Source organism: Pseudophryne corroboree, chromosome 3 (assembly GCF_028390025.1).
Source record: "Pseudophryne corroboree isolate aPseCor3 chromosome 3, aPseCor3.hap2, whole genome shotgun sequence".
Classification (NCBI taxonomy): domain Eukaryota; kingdom Metazoa; phylum Chordata; class Amphibia; order Anura; family Myobatrachidae; genus Pseudophryne; species Pseudophryne corroboree.
Window position 1 is genome coordinate 690,864,620 of NC_086446.1, and position 19,772 is coordinate 690,884,391.

Here is a 19,772-nt window from a genome sequence, read left to right on the forward strand (position 1 = left end):
GCGCGCTCGGATTAACCGAGCCATACGGGAGAATCCGATATGCCCCGAACCCGTGTAAAATGGGTGAAGTTCGGGGGGGTTCGGTTTCCGAGGAACCGAACCCGCTCATCACTACTGAAAAGCAAATCTTAAAAGTTGCTAGTTCGTCCATTAAAGTGTAATTTGCAGTTTGATTAACTGCTTGTTTTTTTCTGCACTGATTTCAAATCAGAGCCTAACTTACATCTGACGACATTAGAATATGCATGTTGCCTGATTGCCCCTAAAAACAAATTATCTTGATTTTACCATTTTTCCCCTTGCAGAGACCATTAAAAACATCATAAATAGCCTATGCTACATTTACATATGGTATCATTTTCTCCGTAAACAAGTACGCATAATGTTTATTTTAAAGGGGATGTAATTGTAGGGGGTGGTATTTATTTCCAGCGGCCGGTGGCTTGGTGTCAGCAACATGGCCAATGATTATATGAAAGGGTCAGATATTGCTGACCATATGCCTCTTGCATACAGGGTTAGGATGCTGAGACTGCGCATCAAAAGACTGGCTAAACTCTACATGCAACTTGGCCAGAAACATTTTATTTCAAACCCACAATTTTTTTTTTGCCATAAGCACTTACACTTACCTGCTAATGGGAGTCAACAAAGGTAACAGGTGCAACGGATAGCAACAATATATACAGTGACAGTTTAAAATGCTTATTACTGTAGGTACAGGGTCAGTAGAACCAAAGAGTTCCATTATCCTACCTGTTTATATGATTTTCCAAAATGTAAAAAAAAAACATGCTCATACAGTATTTACTGACAAAAGACTTTATTGTGCCAGCAATGGCTTTACTTCGACTTACCAAATTTAAAATTAGTCCAAAAATAAAGGTTTCAGCACTTAATACAACAGCTTGCCATCACAAAAATGTGTGTGTGTATATATATATATATATATATATATATATACACACAAACAGAAAATTCAGCACTCACCATAGCAAGCTCACTTATCCTCATAACATCAATAAATAAATGATGGGGGTTTAGTTAGTGAATTGGCAAATGCACGGAAGCCTGCAAACCGCTCGCCAGGGTACCCCACCTTCGTGCAGGTCCTACACTATCACACTATCACAGAGTCTTAAAATTTAAAACCTGGCAACTGTATCACACATAATATAGCTGCAAATATGCCTACTTGGTTTAATGCGCACCTGCCACACACCTTATGGCTTTTAAAGGTACACTAGTCACCTGACACTGGCTGATAAATTACTAAAGGAACAGCTGACACAGGTTTAGGACTATTGAGTTACATAAGGGTGCATAAAAAAGCAAAACGCGATCCAACCGCAATAATTGCTAAAATGATACGGGCACATGTGCAGCGCCCGTCCTGCACATGCACCTGCATTTTCTGCAGGGGAGCCGCAGAAAATGCAAACGCGGCGGGGCTGGGGTGGCAATGCTCTGTTTCCTAGGCAGAGACAGAGCGCTGCGGGGCAGGCAAGTGGGGGCGGCATTGTGGAAATGAGGGGCGTGATTGAGGTGACTGCGTGACGTCACACTCAGCCGCTGCGATCAGTAAGGTGGCGACAGGACTCCTGCGGGCACAGCCAAGCTGCGCTGGCAAGAGGCAACCTTAAGTTCTATGATGCAGTAGAAATTGTGATGCGATCGCACTTTCTGCTTCATCATTGGGGAAAGGTACCCGGCGATGGGCGGCCCGCAGCATACGTTCAGAAGGATTGCAAATTCTATTAATTAGCAGAATTTGCAATCCTTACTGAATTATGCTCATTGTCAGTTATTCATATCAGTCCTGATCTTGATATTTACTTAATTAAAATAATAAAAAAATACTAACAACCAAAATAAATAACGAACACATATGGGGCCTAATTCATGTTTGTATGCAATGGCCGATGTTCACGCAGCGGAGCAATTCTCTGCAAACTGCGCATGTGCTGTGATCACAATGTACATGCACAAGGGTGCCGCTGCGTTTCTGCTCGCACTGCAAGACCTTGTCGCACCGTGAGTGACAGGAGGTGACTGTTTGTAGGTGATAACGGAAAGTTTAAGGGGAGTGAAGAAAAACAGGCGTGTCATGGCCGTTTTAGGGGCATGTACAATATCTTCTATTGGCTGCTTGTTTGTACATGCAAATACATGGCGTCTGAGTCGTTAATGCTGTGGCCAGTCTGCGTAGCCATAAAACAACCCTGAGCTTCAATGTTCTCTGTAAGTGCGTATAGGCTGCGAACGTGTACACAATTGCAATTGAACTTGCGATGGCTCCAGTGTGCATCTATTTTCATTCCTGGGCGACAGCTTTACTATATAACATTAGCAGCTCTGTAGCCTGGAGAATCGGAATTACAATTGCGTCTGCATACAAACATGAATTAGGCCCAAAGGGGATTTTACAGAGATGAACACAGATGGCTACATACACAGCCAGATCTGTGTTCATCGCCACACATGCTGGGGGCTGCCCAGCATGTGTGAGGCCGCCCCCAGATGCGTCCGCAATTAGATTGCGGAGACATCGTAAGTTAGGTTGACCCCTGGCAGCGCAGCTGGGCTGCGCTGTCAGACAGTCAGCGAGCATTTTGTTTTCAGAGCAGCTGCGTGTGACATCACGCAGCCTCCCCAAAAACGATCCCGGCCCTCCCCTGTTTTTCCGGCACCACACCTGCAATGCCCTAACTCCGCACCCACAACGCCTGCAATGTCTAAGGTCAGGCACACGCACAATGGACAGTGCGTGTTCGTAGACTACCTGGATGTGGCCGCTAAGAGCAACCGCGCGGCTGCGTCCAGGTCTGAATGAGGGCCAATTTCCCTTGATGGGAATTAAGTTCATTGTTGTTTTATTTTTATTACAATTTAACTTTTTCAGGAGTGTTAGTACAGCAATGTTACACAAAAGAGTTAACATTATGGGGTAAATGTTATGGTGATGTTGCCCATAGCAACCAATCAGATTCCATCTATTATGTTCTAGAAGCAGCTAGATAAACGTTAAGTAGAATCTGATTGGTTGCTATGGGCAACATCATCAGTTCTAAAAAAAAACTCCCACCTTAGTAAATTTACCCCTTTGTGTCAGTCGCCACGTGTGGGAAGCTTATGTAAGACAGGGACATTAATTTAACATTACAGTATATTACATACTTACTAACATTTTAAAATTCAATGTCGGGACTCAGCAAGGCTACACTCCCTGGTGCATGACATTTTGTGGATGTGTACATGTCACGTCCCTATTTCTGCGCATCTCCTGGCACAGTGTGGATGGTGTGCGCATACCCACATCATCCATTCCACGCTGGTCTGAGGGCATGTGGAGGGAATCTAATAGGCATTTAAATGGGACATGGGGAAGTCTGATGTACATCTGGGGAGATTTAATGGTCATAAAAAGGGATGACAACACGATATGATAGGTGTAAGAGAAGCTTATTTTAACCTAATTGTGGTATGAAATTAATGATAATGTAAATCATGTAAATAAGAAGAATAATCTATATTAATAATGTTAGTAGATTTGATAGAGGCAGATAGGTAGATATCAGAGGTGAAATGCAGGAAGGTTGCATTTTAGCACTTCTCTAGCCTGATCATGTGACTGACCACCATCATAAATAGACTTTGTAATGTCCCTTAGCTTAGTCACTGCTTGATATACAGCTGTCAGTTATTTGCTATATCTGCTGATATGATCTCACATTGTAAGTTAAGCTTATAATAACTTAAACATTGCATGAAAATAATGATAGATCACAGAGGTGGTTTTGATTTATCATCTCAATAGACTGATAATGTGACTGCCTTACAGCATAGACAGCCTTTGTGATGTCCCTCAGCATTGGTATAAAAGTCAATGCTTGGGATAGAATTGCCAGTTATCAGCATTATCTGCTGATATTTCTCACAAAGTAAGGTAAGCCTATTTTACCCTAAATGTTATATGAAATTAATGGTAGACAGATAGCTAGATATCTACATTGCAAAAGAGAGATACATGTACTGAGAACTTGAGAAAAAGATGTAGTTGTTTAGACATAGTGACATTAAATAGAAACCGATAAGATTCCCATAGCAACCAATTCTATCTGTCATTGCATAGACTTTGTTAGACAGATAATAGCTAGAAACTGATTGGTTATTATGGGCAACTTCTCCACTTTATCGCTATCTAAGATTTGATACATCCTTCAAAGAGAGAGAGAGGTAGTTATCAGTGGTGAAATGCAAGCAGTTTGAGAGCTATCATCTCAGGCTGACCATATGACTGCCTAACATCATAGATAGCATTTATGAAGTCACTCAGCTTTGTAATAAAAGTCACTGCTAGTAGATCTGTCAATTATCATCTATATTTTATGCTATGACAGTATGACGATTATCAGCTGCTCACATAGGTGGCCACTCACTTCCCAACTAAGCTCAGGCACAGCCAAGCAATGGTATATGACCATGTAAATTCTGCACCCTGCAAGGCACTGCTTGCTGGCTGCAACAATGTGAATCACTTTAATTTCCCTGCACAGTTGCTGCGTGCAATACTTTCCTATATAGAAGCAGCATACAGCCACTGTTAACATAAAGAGCATCTGTGTCAGGACTAGGGTCTTTTGTGTTCCCGGCTGTGACGCTGGTGGACCAGTGGTGGAAGCTTGATGGAGAAAACTGGCTGGCTTGAGGTAATTCTTGCACATAAGCAGAAGCAGGAAACTGGCTAGTACCAGAGGGTTGACAAATACCCAGATCAGATGCGTGGAGTCTAACACGCTGGCAGTCTTCACTAGAGACTTCTGCAAGGAACTTTGTGGGTCATTCCGACCCGATCGCTCGCTGCAGTTTATTGCAGTGCAGCTATCGGGTCGGAACTGCGCATGCACCGGCGGTCGCTGGGTGGGAGGGGGATGGACGGCGGCGTGGTCCGGCCAACACAGGTGTGGCCGGACCTTTGGGGGGGGGGGCAGGCCGCGGCGACTGCGTGACGTCACACATAGCCGCTGCGACCAGGGGCAGCGAATAGGTTCTCCCGGCCAGCCGCAGGAGCGGCGCTGGCCGGGAGTAACTCCTCCTGAGATGCAAAAGCATCGCCGCTGTGCGATGCTTTTGCATTTCTGGGGGGGGGGGGGGGGGGGGCGGCACTGATAAGCGGGGAGGAATAGCCCTATGCTGGGAGTCCCCCCGCATGTCTGAGTGCCTGATCGTAGCTGTGCTAAATTTAACACAGCTACGGCTAACTCGGAACGATCCCCTTTAAACGTAGCCGCGTCCAGCGGGCTGGTTGCGGCCCTCTGACTGGGTCCCTTGGTACTGCAGCAGAATATCTCCGATGGAAGAGCTAGCAAGAATTGAGTGGCACTGTATGTAGACAGGACTGGAGATATTGGTACAGATATCTAGGTGGAAGTAATGATATGGATATCAGGCTGAAACTGATGATGCTTCTGATATCTGGCTCAAACCGATGATGCTTCTGATATCGGGCTCGAAATGATGATGCTTCTGATATCGGACTGAAACTGATTATGCTTCTGATATCGGACTGGAACCGACAATGTTTCTGGTATTGGACTGAAATGGTGTTTCTTATCTCATGCTGGAACTGATGGTGCTTCTAATATTGGGCTGAAACCGATGGTACTTCTTATATCGGGCTGGAACCGATGATGCTTCTTATATCGGGTTGGTACCAATGGAGCTATAAATATCAGGCTTGAACTAATGGTGCTTCTAATTTTGGTCTGTAGCCGATGATGTGACTATCAGACTGGAACCGATGATGTGACTATCGGACAGAACTGATGATGAAAGGATAAGATAACAGCGCTAACACAAGTGATACTAAATAAGCAATTTTATTAATTTTAAAATAAACTGGTAGTCTAAAATTACATATGAAATAATGATAATAATTGCTCTTAGACCAATTGGTAGATGTAAATGGCATGCATCAATAAATGACCTTATAGAGACAGTCTAAAGTCCATAAACGTGGTGACTGATATTATACCAGGTTCAAATAGTCAATTACCCATCAAGTGTTCCAATGCATGGATCCTGATCCAGGTCTTTATTTGTGTGATGGATTCTGGTTCACAGTTCTTTCAGATTGACACTCTTATGTCCAATTCGCTGTGTTCCTTAAAAAATGAATCCTGTAGAATGTGTTTAAAAGACCAAAGCTGGGATCGGGGTCCTGGTTCACCAGTTGCATACAGATGGTAATGTCCTGGATGTAGGTCTGATGAATTCAATTTGATGTCATCCAATGGTCAAGAGCAATATTCCCTGACGCGTTTCGCCGCTCCTGGCAGCTTTCTCAGAGAACTGATGATGACACTGCTGAGCTGGAAACATTAGGTGTCACTTGAGTTAGGCTGAAATTGAAAAGGAATATAGACTCTGGGCAAACTACTGGAAACAGAAGTCAGAAGTCTGGAGCCCAGGACGTGGCTCTGAAGCGACGTTGTTCAAGGCCATTGCTGGCTGTCTGTGCAATCCTTATATCTCCCCTGGATAGCGGTGATTGGAGGATCTGGTCAGATGACCGCTGCTAGGCCAGGAATTGGTAAAGCTGAGAACAGCAGCAGATTGGTGGGCCAAATCAGGAAACCACTGCAGAGTCTGTGGTTGGGGTATCAGCGGTCAACTGATCGCAAGTGTCATGGCAGCGCTCATGTCTGAGTTTTGGAGGGAACAGAATGCTGGGGAAGTGGAGAGTAAGCAGAGCACTGTGGAGAGCTGGAACTGGAATTAGCATGCCTTGATGGGTTCGCTGTGCAGGAAGGGACAGCATGGACAGACTTCACTGCTGAATTCAGAACTGCAGATTACTCACACAGGTGGCTAATTAGAAGATTCAGCAGCCAGAAACACAGACTGCAGCTTGTAAGATGGGCAGACCTGTGAAACAATGGATAAAGGCAGGCCTGATGTCAGAGGTAAGTCACAAAACATACCTCCCAACATGACCCTCTCCAGGAGGGTCACAATGCTCTGCTTCTGGACATTCCTCTTAATTTATGATTACCGGCACCTGTTTTGAACAGGTAAATGGATAAGAAAGGTGTTTCAGCACAGGTGATGGCAATCATATATTAAGAGGGAAGTCCAGAAACAGAGCATTCTGTCCCTCCTGGAGAGGGTCATGTTGGGAGGTATGCACAAAACAAAAGGTATTAAGTCAGGATCGTGACAATCCGGGCACAACATATTACTGTGCATGTAAAGTACTGCATGTACCTATGTTTGCATACCTCCCAACATGACCCTCTCCAGGAGGGACAGAATGCTGTGCTGTGAATGCTGTGCGTCCCCGCGCATTTACCCGTGTTTTAAAAGCTAGTGGAAAAGGGGTGTAAATTTATGATTATCATCACCTGTGGTGAAACACCTTTCTTATCCATTAGCCTGACGGGAAATCATACTGAACCCCTAGAAATGATAGGCTGCTGGGGGCAACACCCCCACTGTTCATTTTTAGAAGCTTTAGTGAATCTACCCCATAATCCTGCCTTGTGTTACAGTACACCTTGCCTCATCTGTTTGTATGCAAAAGTTAAATAAAAAATGATTTCTTGATACAAAATGTCTCTATCATAATAGAAGGTTTTTAAAAATAAGTTTTCCGTATAGTCGATCTCACAACAAATTTTCATTGCATGAGTCAGACATAAGAACCAGCAATTTGCTTTTTCACTGTGAGCACATAAATAGAGCGGAATGTAAATGTAATCCTGCATAAGATTCAGGTGATGCTCTGAAAGAATCGTTTATGATTTCATGGTTATCAGCCGTTGGTTGGTGACCTAAATTTTTTTTATTTTTTTTTAAATCTCAGTTTGGTTTGTGATTAAACTTTGAACAAAATCCATCTTGAACATATTAAAAGGGGTCGTGAAAATAATGGATTTTAATAATCGCTTGTAGTCAGTGAAACGTTTTTCATTTCTAGTTGAAACTTGACCAAACAAAACCTTTATTTTATTGTTTTTATAATCCTTTGTGATGTTTAGTTCTGCGATTTCACAGTAGTGTCCTACTTTAGCTGGAGCTAGAATGACATCTATAAATGGCCATCAGGAGCTGGACGCCAGCTTTCAAGCCGCATCTCCTAACAATTTGTGCACCTGCTTTTGTTGGCCTTTCCATGGCTCCAATTTTCTGCTCGCACCGTCCTGTCACTCACACCTGCACATGCAGCGAACTATTATTTTTATTAATGGTTGAGCATCTGTATTTTTCTTTTTAGGTGTATTTTTCAAAGGCGATGAGCATCTTTTATGATCATCTGCGTGTCTGTTATTTTTATGTACTGAACAAAGTGCACTCTTGTATCACATGAATCATTTGGAAATTGCTGAATGTAAAATACACCTAGACAGAGAGGATGCTGCGTGCTGGCAGAAATAAATATTCAAACAGAGCCAGTTTCAGATTGTTGGTAAATATTTATCCTTTGCGCCCCATATAATGTGACTCCTGTCCGTTTCATTAACGTGTGCCCAGAAAGTAGTTCAGATGTTAATAATACTGTATATAATGTAAGTCAAATCCTAGTTGCATAGTAACATTATTAGGACATATCATCTTTGAGTGACAACTAAAATTATGCCCTTTCTTTCTTCTTTTTTCTTTCTCTTTTGAAATCTCTGATTTAACATCAATACCTTTATTTGCTGTCCGTGCTACTGTTGCCATATTTTCAGGTTAATTAGCCACATTTATACTGTAGGTCCTATCAATAAAATTGCCATTTAATCCCATATTTACTGGCTAGGAAGATGAAATGCTGGTCAGGCGGCAATGCTCATGGGAGTAGGCATTACTGTGTGGGCTGTTGTTCCTATGGTGTCCGTTCAATTCAGTGTGAATTGAATAGTGCCGGGAATTCGCTCCCGAACAATTCACTTAAGCGCACTTTTATGTTCTTGCAAACTAAACGGGGTGTTTTGTCATGAGAACCGTCAGTCTCCAAATTAAGTGCCAAACCACTGCACTAAGGGCAGACAACAGTATTGCGCCAGCACTTTTGTCAGATTGCAAGGTGCGAGAAAAAATCCTCTCGTCACCGCGCTGAATTGAATAGCACCGGGAGCTAATCCACGCTGAATTTAATTGACCCCATTCTAGGAGGCCGATCATCCCCTAATACTTAATTTTCCAACTCGCTGGATTACAAAATACTAGAGCAGTTCAGTATCTCTCAGGTGCGGGGACGGCTGATCCAAAAAGCTGCCAGCCCAAAGACACTTATCACCGATGGATTTTACACTGCTGGAACTGCCTCGACAGTGTTTGGGTGCAAGTGTGACCTGCATTCACACGTGCGCACTGCCACAGGGCGGAGGCAGCTGAGGGATTGGATCGGATCCCTCTTTCGCAAGCCGGCCTCCTTCCCATAGCAAGTAGTGGGGCTCTGTGAACCAAAGCCAACTAGTGTTTCCATAAGTGTAACGGGCCCAATAGTGATCATGATTAGGCCCTTATGACACTAATTTGATATGATACGTAAGAGCCAATTGGGAACCATTCAGATTGCCTACAGCTATGGTATAGCAGGTAACGCTCATCAGGATTCGTTAGAAAACTTCTGTCACAACAAGGGAAAGTGTCAGACTTATTTTGTTTTTAATGTTTATTTAAGAACAACAGCAAACACAGGAATGTCATAGCAACAGCAAGTCAATAATGCGTAGCAAATGTATTCAGAGGGAGTCTCACACTTATTGATTTAAATGAATACACAAATGAATAAAAGTAAATATATAAGCTATGCTGGAAATGTACAATTATGTAACAATTTCATACATTTGGTATCTGTTCTGTACTGCAAAAGTGACATAACAAGTATTATTATATTCTGCCATTGCTGTGAACATACAGTATAACGGTTTTACAATACGTAAGGCATTTCAACAGCGTGTATCATAATTATTGGAAATGTGATTCGTGCATTCGGTAACTGGTTAATCTGCCTTGCAAGATGGGTACAGCTTGCCAGCTAACTATATCCAAACAAAGTGTAAACTATTTTTATAATTATGTCTGCTTTTACATTATTACATACCCACTCTTAATCTGTCTCTGTTTCCATCTGCAGCACTATTCGGATCAGCAGAAAAGGCTGGCATATGCTACTTAATTTCTGTTTCCACACTGCTCTTACTTTTGCTGTGTTTGCTGGAGGAATTAACAGAACAAGCTACCCCATAATATGTCAGACTGTAAGTAATACTCTCAGACCTGTTTGCTGGATATACTGAAATGCAGCCTCTGGAGTTGCATCGGATGTAGGAGTTTTTCTGCAAAGGTGTCATCTAAGATGTGTTTGTACTGTATGTCTGGATTTAGGATGGAGACTGCCCGTTATCCCATCATTTTATCATATTTTGTTTACTATGTTTTTATAACATTTTGCTGGTGTTTTTAAATAGCAATATTTTTGTGAAGTTTTTTTCCCATCTATATGTAATTTACTATATATAAGGTAACTTTGAGAGAAACAAAACCTGGGGACTTCCTTTATTCATATACTTTTTAAAATTGGTGATCTCAGGGCTGCTAAAGTCATGGGATTAAAACAACATTTAGCCCTGCTAAGGAATACGGTCCATGTACAGAAAATCCTCTAATTCATAGGATTGAACACCATACTTGCTCTGGTAAGAGCAGAGGCAACTTAAGGAGGCCATGAAAAATATTGGAAAAGTGGTCTCATTCCATTTACAGTAGACTACTTCTGCCCTACCAGGCCCACCATAGAATTACCTTCACATGTAAATGTATTTCCTCCAAACTAGTATCAAAGAGTAAAACATTTCATGAATAGTCCTATTGTCCAAACAAAAGTATGTCTCACTTTGCGCTTTCCAATGTCCTCAAATTCTTCACAATATGTGGATATGGGTCATTGCATATGTAAAAAAACAATATACAGAAAAACAATGTGTGAAACTATATAAATGAGTCCACTAGAACAATCCCAAATGTGCAGGAAACAGGTAGGTGATTATCCTCTCCCCAGCATGCATCCAAAGGATCCCTCAGCAAACATTCAACACCCAAGGTGTCTGGATGATGTGAAATATATGCTCAGATGTATGCTTACATGAATATAGCAGCTACTTGCACGTAAAGGTTTCTTTGCACGTCCCCTTATCGTATTGAAGTAATGATGAGTTCCTCCCAATATGTTCCAAAATGAATAAAAAGAGACGTGTATGTAGTTTCTGCATGCTAGAAACAATTTTATTTAATGTAAAATGAAAACTGTCCCTACCCTAACAACATGTGTGGGATGATGGTACCCGGGTTGTTCGACACAATGTTGACGGGAGGTGGACAGCGTCAGCACTCTATACAACGCGTTTTGACGCGCTACGGTGTCTTTATCAAGTAGAGTGCTGCAATTAAAAACACTCTTGTAAAAACACTGTCTGTCTACATCCAATCCTGCAGTTTCCTACCCTGCTAATAGTCATCCTATTGTCCGCCCAAAAAGCTCAAATAATAAATTCAAGAAATTTATGAAATAGGCCTATTTCCTTTAATGACCTCTTGTATGTAATTATTAGCCTCGTCTTTCTTCTTCTCTGTTCTTTCATTTAATTCAGAGACCGTGAATTACATTAGTAGGCCATACAACATGTTAGCAACCTCCACCAAACTCCCTTTATATTAATAGTCCCTACATTATATATGTATATGGCCTCTTGTATTACATAAACTCCTTCCACCAATCCGTAATTGTCACTTATGATGGGTTTTTATTCATGAAAGAAAATATAAAATAAAGTGGCTAGTCTCAGGGGAGGGGCCAGCAACCAGGAAACAGCCGTGTTGGGCAATCCCCCTTTGGGGTTTTGCTAGTCTACATGACCTTCCCCTCCCCCACCCCAGTTGACTCATGGCTAAAATGCTGCAGACTAAAATAACTCATGGATTCTAAAATGTTCGTGGAATATATGCTATGGATATATTTAAAATATACTTAATACTGAAACAATCCTATATTTAAAATAATGTGAAATATAATACATTTAAATGTCATATTTAATACCTTTAGATTTATATATGTCAAAAGTATTGCAGATAAGACTGGGGACTTTTTAAATATATATTTAATGCTGGAATGTCTATTCCCTGATGCATTAATAAAACCATTTGTCTGATCCAGTGTGACAGTATTAATAGTTTACTCTCGGGGGAGTTCCGTGGTTATCTCAACTGAAATTCTCTTCATACAATAAAGTTGATGAAGGTTATAATATAACACAACAGAACTAGTGTCTAGTTTAAAGGGGGGTTGTATACAGTACAATAAGTGTTCTCACTGCCGAATATTAAATATGAGGAAGTAAAATATATAGAAAATTTATAATGTATATCAGAATAATTAACAAGTTTTTTACTAACACAAGAAACATTTTTTATATTTTTTTTTTGTGGATGACTTCAACATACTGTACCTGCTGATAGCACTGAAACTTGAGTTGCAAACTTGTTTTCTTCCTCAAACTGTGGCACAAAGTAGAGTAGTGGCAAACACAGGATTTCTAGAGGGGGCTTCCAAATGCAGTTCACTAACTCCCACTCTGCGGAACATTGGAGCAATTGCCAGAGTCTGGGGGAGTGGTAGAATAACCTAGTAATGACCATGGGCCTAATTTATTCAACATGAGTTGTAGTTTTGCGAAAATTCACAAAACAACAACTCCTTCCACTATCGTGCAGGGGGCCGCCCAGCACAGGGTTAGGCCGACCCACATGCCGGGTCCTCCTCCCCCCTCCCCATGCCAAAAAGCGAGCACTTTGCTAAACAGCGAAGTGCTTACATCTTTAGGGTGGCCTAGCTGCGAAGGCAGTTGCCAGACCACCATGGTGACATCATGCAGCCGCTGTGGCCCGCCCCGCAAACGATCCAGACACGTTTCCAGGCAACTGGAAACCCTCCCTGCGTTTGCCTATGTAGAGGCAGCCATTTTGTAAATAAGAATGCATCCACATTTCACTAGCAACCACTACTTGACTACAGAAGAAGAAATTCTATTAATTGAAGCAGAAGATTGTAACGTTATATAATTTATCGTGTGGCTCGCTCAAACAGTGGAAAGGAAGCCTGCAACAAAAGCCAATGAATAACATTCACTAACTAAAATTTGCAAGGATAATTACTGGATCGCCACTTGATTTGATTTTTGACAAATATATCAATACATAATCTGGTGAGTAAAATATATCCAAGGACTATACTTTTTAAAATAGCACAAAATAGCATGCGATACACAGTCATCAGTAAACTTTGAAGGAGAAAAAGAAGATGGCATCCAGGGGCAGGAGAGGGATAAAGTGGAGATAGATACACTACCAATCAATCAGCTCCTATCATTTTTCCAGCCCAGCCTGTAACATGGCTGATTGGCTGGTACTTTATCTCTCTCCACCTTATCACTCTGCAAGGCTTAGTACATCTCCCCATTTAGTCTTTCATTAATACAGTTTGACTGAGAAAATTGTGTTTGGTGATACTTAGGGAGACCAGTTTTTGAAGAGTTGAATCAGGGACTCAGGGAACAAAACCTGAGAATTGGGGGAATTCAAATGTTTGAAAAGTTTGTTGGGTGTCTGTTTTTTTCCTGTCTATTAGGTAGGAAATAACAGACACTCAACTGACTTTTCAAGCAATTGAATATCCCCCAGTATGTCTTTATGTAGTTGGATATAGTTGACAACATCTGGTAATAGAGATGTGTCTATATTCTCTAACTTGTATTACAGGTTGAGTATCCCTTATCCAAAATGCTTGGGACTAGAAGTATTTTGGATATCGGATTTTTCCGTATTTTGGAATAATTGCATACCATAATGAGATATCATGATGATGGGACCTAAATCTAAGCACAGAAGGCATTTATGTTTCATATACACCTTATACACACAGCCTGAAGGTCATTTTAGCCAATATTTTTAATAACTTTGTGCATTAAACAAAGTGTGTGTACATTGAGCCATCATAAAACAAAGGTTTCATTATCTCACTCTCACTCCAAAAATTCTGTATTTCGGAATATTTGGATATGGGATAGTCAGCCTGTATTGATTTTGAAGCATTATAAATATAAAATGAAAGGTTATTCAGTTCCTATTTACATTAGAGGCAGCCATTTGATTGAATCCATTTTGTGACTCAATGTTGACAGATTATGTTTATTGATGCAGAATAGTTTTGGGACTAAGGTTTTAAATAAAAGGCCAAAGAAAAGTATACACTCATATAAATGAAAACACTCACTAAAACAATGTGGAATGTTTAGCTTACATACAGTAAGAGCCCATTTGTTTGTATTACAGCCAGTGGTAGGGCAGAATAAGCTTTTTTTTTACTGTCCTTATCTGTATGTGACTGGGGGGCAGATGTATTATCCTGGAGAAGGCATAAGGAAGTGATAAACCAGTGATATGTGCAAGGTGATAAAGGCAGCAGCCAATCAGATCCTAACTGTTAATTTACATATTGGAGCTGATTGGCTGGTGCCTTTATCACCTTGCACATATCACTGGTTTATCACTTCCTTATGCCTTCTCCAGGTTAATACATCTGCCCCCTGGGTTATTGGATTTAGCACATGCTAGGTCACCTCAGTCTTTGCCCCCCTGCTCCGCCCCATCCCACCCTCCACTGTCCAACCCCGGTCAATCTTCTGTTCTGACTCACATTCCACCCTGCTGCTCCATGTGTTTGTGTGTATGTGTCCAGCTCCCATCCTTACCCAATTCCCGGCAGCTAGTCCTCCTGTACTAGGTCTGTCCCATCTCCCTTGCAGTAGGAGCTATTGGGGAGGACACCCAGGATTCCACTAAGTGCGCTTTGATGAGAGGAGACAGGCCTTCTGCAATTGTTATATAGATTTATTGGTGAACTGTATACTCATGAATTCAACCCCCCCCCCCCAAAAAAAAAAAAGTCTGCCTCCCCTGTGTATGTTATTGCTACATTGCTACAGCGCTGTGGTGTAGTGGTTAGGGTTACTGTGTTCAATTCTCAACCAAGCCCTAACTGTGATTGCAGGAGTTTCTTCTATCATTCCAACACATACTGGCAGGCTTCTGACAATCAACCCTAGGTGTGTATGTGTGCCTGCAGTATAAATTGCAGTGGCGGCACCAGGGTTGATGAAAAGGGGCGTGTCCTTGAGGGATTCCCCTGCTGCCATTATGGAGGGAGCGTGGCCTGGACAGAACCCCCCACAGTAACATGACTGCATGGTCGTGCCCCGCTTACCTGGAGATGCTGCGTTACCACCAGAGACTTGTGCTGATTGCTGCAGAATAATGTCACACTGCAGCACCCGACTCATGTCACTGCGGAGGAGCCAGAATTTTGGTGTCACTCTCTGCCACTGGGGCAGGGACTGATATGAAATATCAAATATTCTCTCCAAAGATGTGTTTAGTATATAAATAACAATATATAGAAACATAGAATTTGATGGTAGATAAGAACCACTTGGCCCATCTGATCTGCCCACTAGGGTTAATTTTTTTGTCGTGTGCCAATTAGCCTACCAGTAAAATGTTGGATTGTAGGAGGAAACAGGGAGCATAAAACCCCATACAGTTACAGCCATGATGGAAATCGAGGGATCTGGATGATAGGTCGACCGTCAATAAGTCGACACCATATGGTCAATGTGCATATGGCCGACATGGTCAAAAGGTTGACATATTCAAATGGTAGACATTCCAATGGTCAACTTTTATTCATTTTTAGGACTTTTTCATACTTTACCATCCACGTGGACTATAATTTACACCGGTAACCTGTGCTGAGCGGATCGGAGCGAGGGACCTTGCCCGAAGCATGGAGAGCGAAGGCAGCCATGCGAGTGCATGCGGTACACAAATTGGTGGTCCATGGGCTAAATATACAAATTGACACCAAAAAACCTAAAAAACTCATGTCGACCTTTTCATGCTTAGACCATTTCCACGTCGACCTTTTGCTTGTGTTGACCTTATCACATGTCGACCTTTTCACATGTTGACCTAGACACTATTGACCTTCTAAATGTCAACCTACTGTACTACACTCGGAAATGGAACCCATGACCTCAGTGCTGTGAGGCAGGCCCCATCCGTACTACTCATACACCTTTTGTGTTAAGGAATAATCACATTTGTTTCCCAAATTTCACCGCCATGTGCCGCTATGTTGAAATAATGTATTCATATCAAATGTATGAAATGCCCCTTGTATTGGAGAACCATTGTTTTCATTATTCTAAAACTCAATCTAATTTACTATACTTTTGTTACATTTTACTGCCTCTTATATTTAATATGCTGTAGCGACAACACACATATACAAGTTTTATAATGTTGTTTGGTAGAGATGGTGCTGTGTACTTCAGCATCTGCATACATTAACAGCAGCGTGATCTTACTGTAGTTTAACGCAATTAATTTGGTATTCCATTTCCAATATTCATGAAAAAAAAATCATATATTTTTCTGTAATATTCTAGAAAGTGGACGTTCATCACATAAACCAGTTGCAACCATTACATGTTCCCTCATTTCATAGTTATATTGCTATATTAACATAAACATTTGCAGAAAGCCGTAAAAATTCTTATCTCGCTCAAGATGCCACCGCCTGCACCATGGTAATGAACTGTGAGACTGATATATATTTAGTTTTTGATTGTAATTTAGATGTGATTACATTTTTATGGCAAGAGTGCATTCATGAGTATCCAGAAATATATTCGGAAATATATTTTCCTTCAGACCAGTGAGCCCTCCGATCCGATGTCACCACTGGCATATATTACTATTTAGACTTGCGAGTTCTCTAGTTATGTCTTGACTGTTAATTGAAAAATATGTTTGAGTGTTTGAAGCTTTTAATATTTGCTGAAGTAGAAATAGAGAAATTTGCTTGTTACTGGGTCTCTTTTAGGACCAGATTTATCAAGCCTTGGAGAGTGATAAATAGCACAGTGATGAAGTGCCAACCGATCAGCTCCTAACTGTCATTTTTCAAAGAAGCCTGTAACATGACAATTGGGAGCTGATTGGCTGGTACTTTATCACCGTGATATTTATCCCTATCCAAGGCTTAATAAATGGGGGCCTTAATAGGGTTATTGGTTACTTTACCTGTCAACAATGGATGAAGCCATTTTGTAATTATTCTTTTTTATTATTCTGCCTATAAATTTAAAAGGAATGAGTACTATCATTGAGGTAATATAATAATTATAATATTATACGAAATGCTTTTCATATGCAGATACAGCCGCGGTCATGCACAGAATATAGACATGCCATATATTATTTTAATCAGCTGATTGTGCATACTATTAGCTCCATTTTGCAATAAGACACATTTTAACATAAAAAGTAGCCAAAAAAGACGCTCGGCACTACCAAGTAACCCAACGCTCATGCTTTATTTGTAATGCGACTTGTAGCACGCGGAAGACAGATATATGTGAACACATCTATATATCTTATCCACATTTATCCAGAGCCAAGATACCCTTTAGTGGCCATTAGGGGCTTAGCCAGGACTTTGTGGGCCCCATAACAACATGCTGAAAGGCCCCTGTTCCAATGACACCTCTCCACAGCAGATGGTAATTTTATGCCCCATAGTAGTGTCCTAGCTCATTTACTGACCATAGTAGTGCCCTAGGTCACATTATTTCACATTGTAGGGCTTCCAGTATACAGTATGCCACACAATTCACATTATAACATACAGGGCCGGATGTAATGACGCCCGAGATCGCTGGAGGAGAGAGATGCCGGCCGATCTCTGATTATTTTTTTTTAAAGGGTCAATCACTTAGAAGGCATGGTTTTGCCTTGTAAGTGATTTCCTTTAAAAAAAATAAAAAAAAATCAGAGATCGACCGGCATCTCTCACCTCCAGCGATCTCGGGCATCATTACATTCGGCCCCCAGTGTCCCTAGTTCATATTATGCCACATTACAGTACCCGGGATCATAATATGCCGCACTATAGTGCCTCCACTTCATATTATACCACATTACAGTACCCGGGATCATAATATGCCACACTATAATGCCTCCACTTCATATTATACCACATTACAGTACCACAGATCATAATATGCCACACTGTAATGCCTCCATTTCATATTATACCACATTACAGTACCACAGATCATAATATGCCACACTATAGTGCCTCCACTTCATATTATACCACATTACAGTACCACAGATCATAATATGCCACACTATAATGCCTCCATTTCATATGATACCACATTACAGTACCACAGATCATAATATGCCACACTGTAATGCCTCCATTTCATATTATACCACATTACAGTACCCCAGATCATAATATGCCACACTATAATGCCTCCACTTCATATTATGCCACATTACAGTACCACAGATCATAATATGCCACACTATAGTGCCTCCACTTCATTTTATGCCACATTACAGTACCACAGATCATAATATGCCACACTATAGTGCTTCCACTTCATATTATGCCACATTACAGTACCCCAGATCATAATATGCCACACTATAGTGCCTCCACTTCATTTTATGCCACATTACAGTACCCCAGATCATAATATGCCACACTATAATGCCTCCACTTCATATTATTCCACATTACAGTACCCCAGATCATAATATGCCACACTATAGTGCCTCCACTTCACTGATGTCCAGTCTCACAAGATGCCTGCACGTTTGTCACTGTAAATGGAAAGCTAACTAACATTATCTGCAGATATTTTGTCCGTTATTGGTTTGATCAAGGAAAAGACTGTGTTGATCCCAATATTGTCTAATTTACTGTGTGTTTTTTCAGCAGAGTTTCTCAGCAAAGTTCTATATTGCAATAAACATTTGAATTGGGGGCACGTAGCAAAATATTTCTCAGGGCCAGAAAGCAATCCCTAAAAATGCCATTTTCTATTTCGTCCTCTGTCTATCAGTTTTGCAACAGCTTCAAGTTATTGTCATATTCATTCCAAGCCGTGCGCACAAAACATCACCTTACATTTGTTGTTGCTTGTATTGCTCCTTTTGGGGGGGGGGTAGAATAATGTATGTGTGTGTGTGGGGACGCGGGGTGGGAGGGTGTGGGGGTGTGGGGGGGGGGGGGGGTTACACTCACCCATAATGAAATGAAAATGATCTCTCTGTATAAGTTATTATGTTATCTAAGTGGGGAATGGTTTGGAAAGAAAAGCTGGTTAGCGTGCATAGTAGGAATTATTTTCGACTGTTACCGTTGCTTTCGTTCCTGTGCATTGGAATGGTTGCTATGGATATTCTGTTTCAGAAAGAAAATTGTATATTCCTTTGATAGATAATATTTCTTATGTAGAGGATTATTGCTATGTGTATAGTTACAGACTATTGGAACAAGTACTCTATACACACACACTTGTTAGACCACATGTTACAGGGTAAGTAGGGATCATTTATGACTGAGTAGCCAAGTGCAATGGTCCCATTACTTTCCCACATCAATGATTGTGTTACTGCCCTAGACAGCTACTGATCAGACAACGCTTTGGGTCTGTTCAGTCAATGCCTATGGTCAAAACCACCACAGCGCTATATTGCAGGATTCAACCCTCCTTATAATCTTTAGTAAGTGATATGTTGTTCCTTATTTTGCATAGCTGTTACTAATACATTTTGAGTAGATAAGAAACCCTTTCACTAATTATAAGTAA

General features: G+C 41.2%; 1 protein-coding gene across 1 annotated transcript in view; it reads left to right on the top strand.

The window, feature by feature from the left end:
• ADGRA1 (adhesion G protein-coupled receptor A1) overlaps positions 1–19,772 on the top strand; it is a 1,405,372-nt gene that overhangs the window by 1,216,098 nt on the left and 169,502 nt on the right. Inside the window, exon 16 of the mRNA XM_063962017.1 lies at positions 10,127–10,250. Coding sequence (XP_063818087.1) covers positions 10,127–10,250 — 124 coding nt within the window. The remainder of the gene's footprint in view (positions 1–10,126; positions 10,251–19,772) is intronic.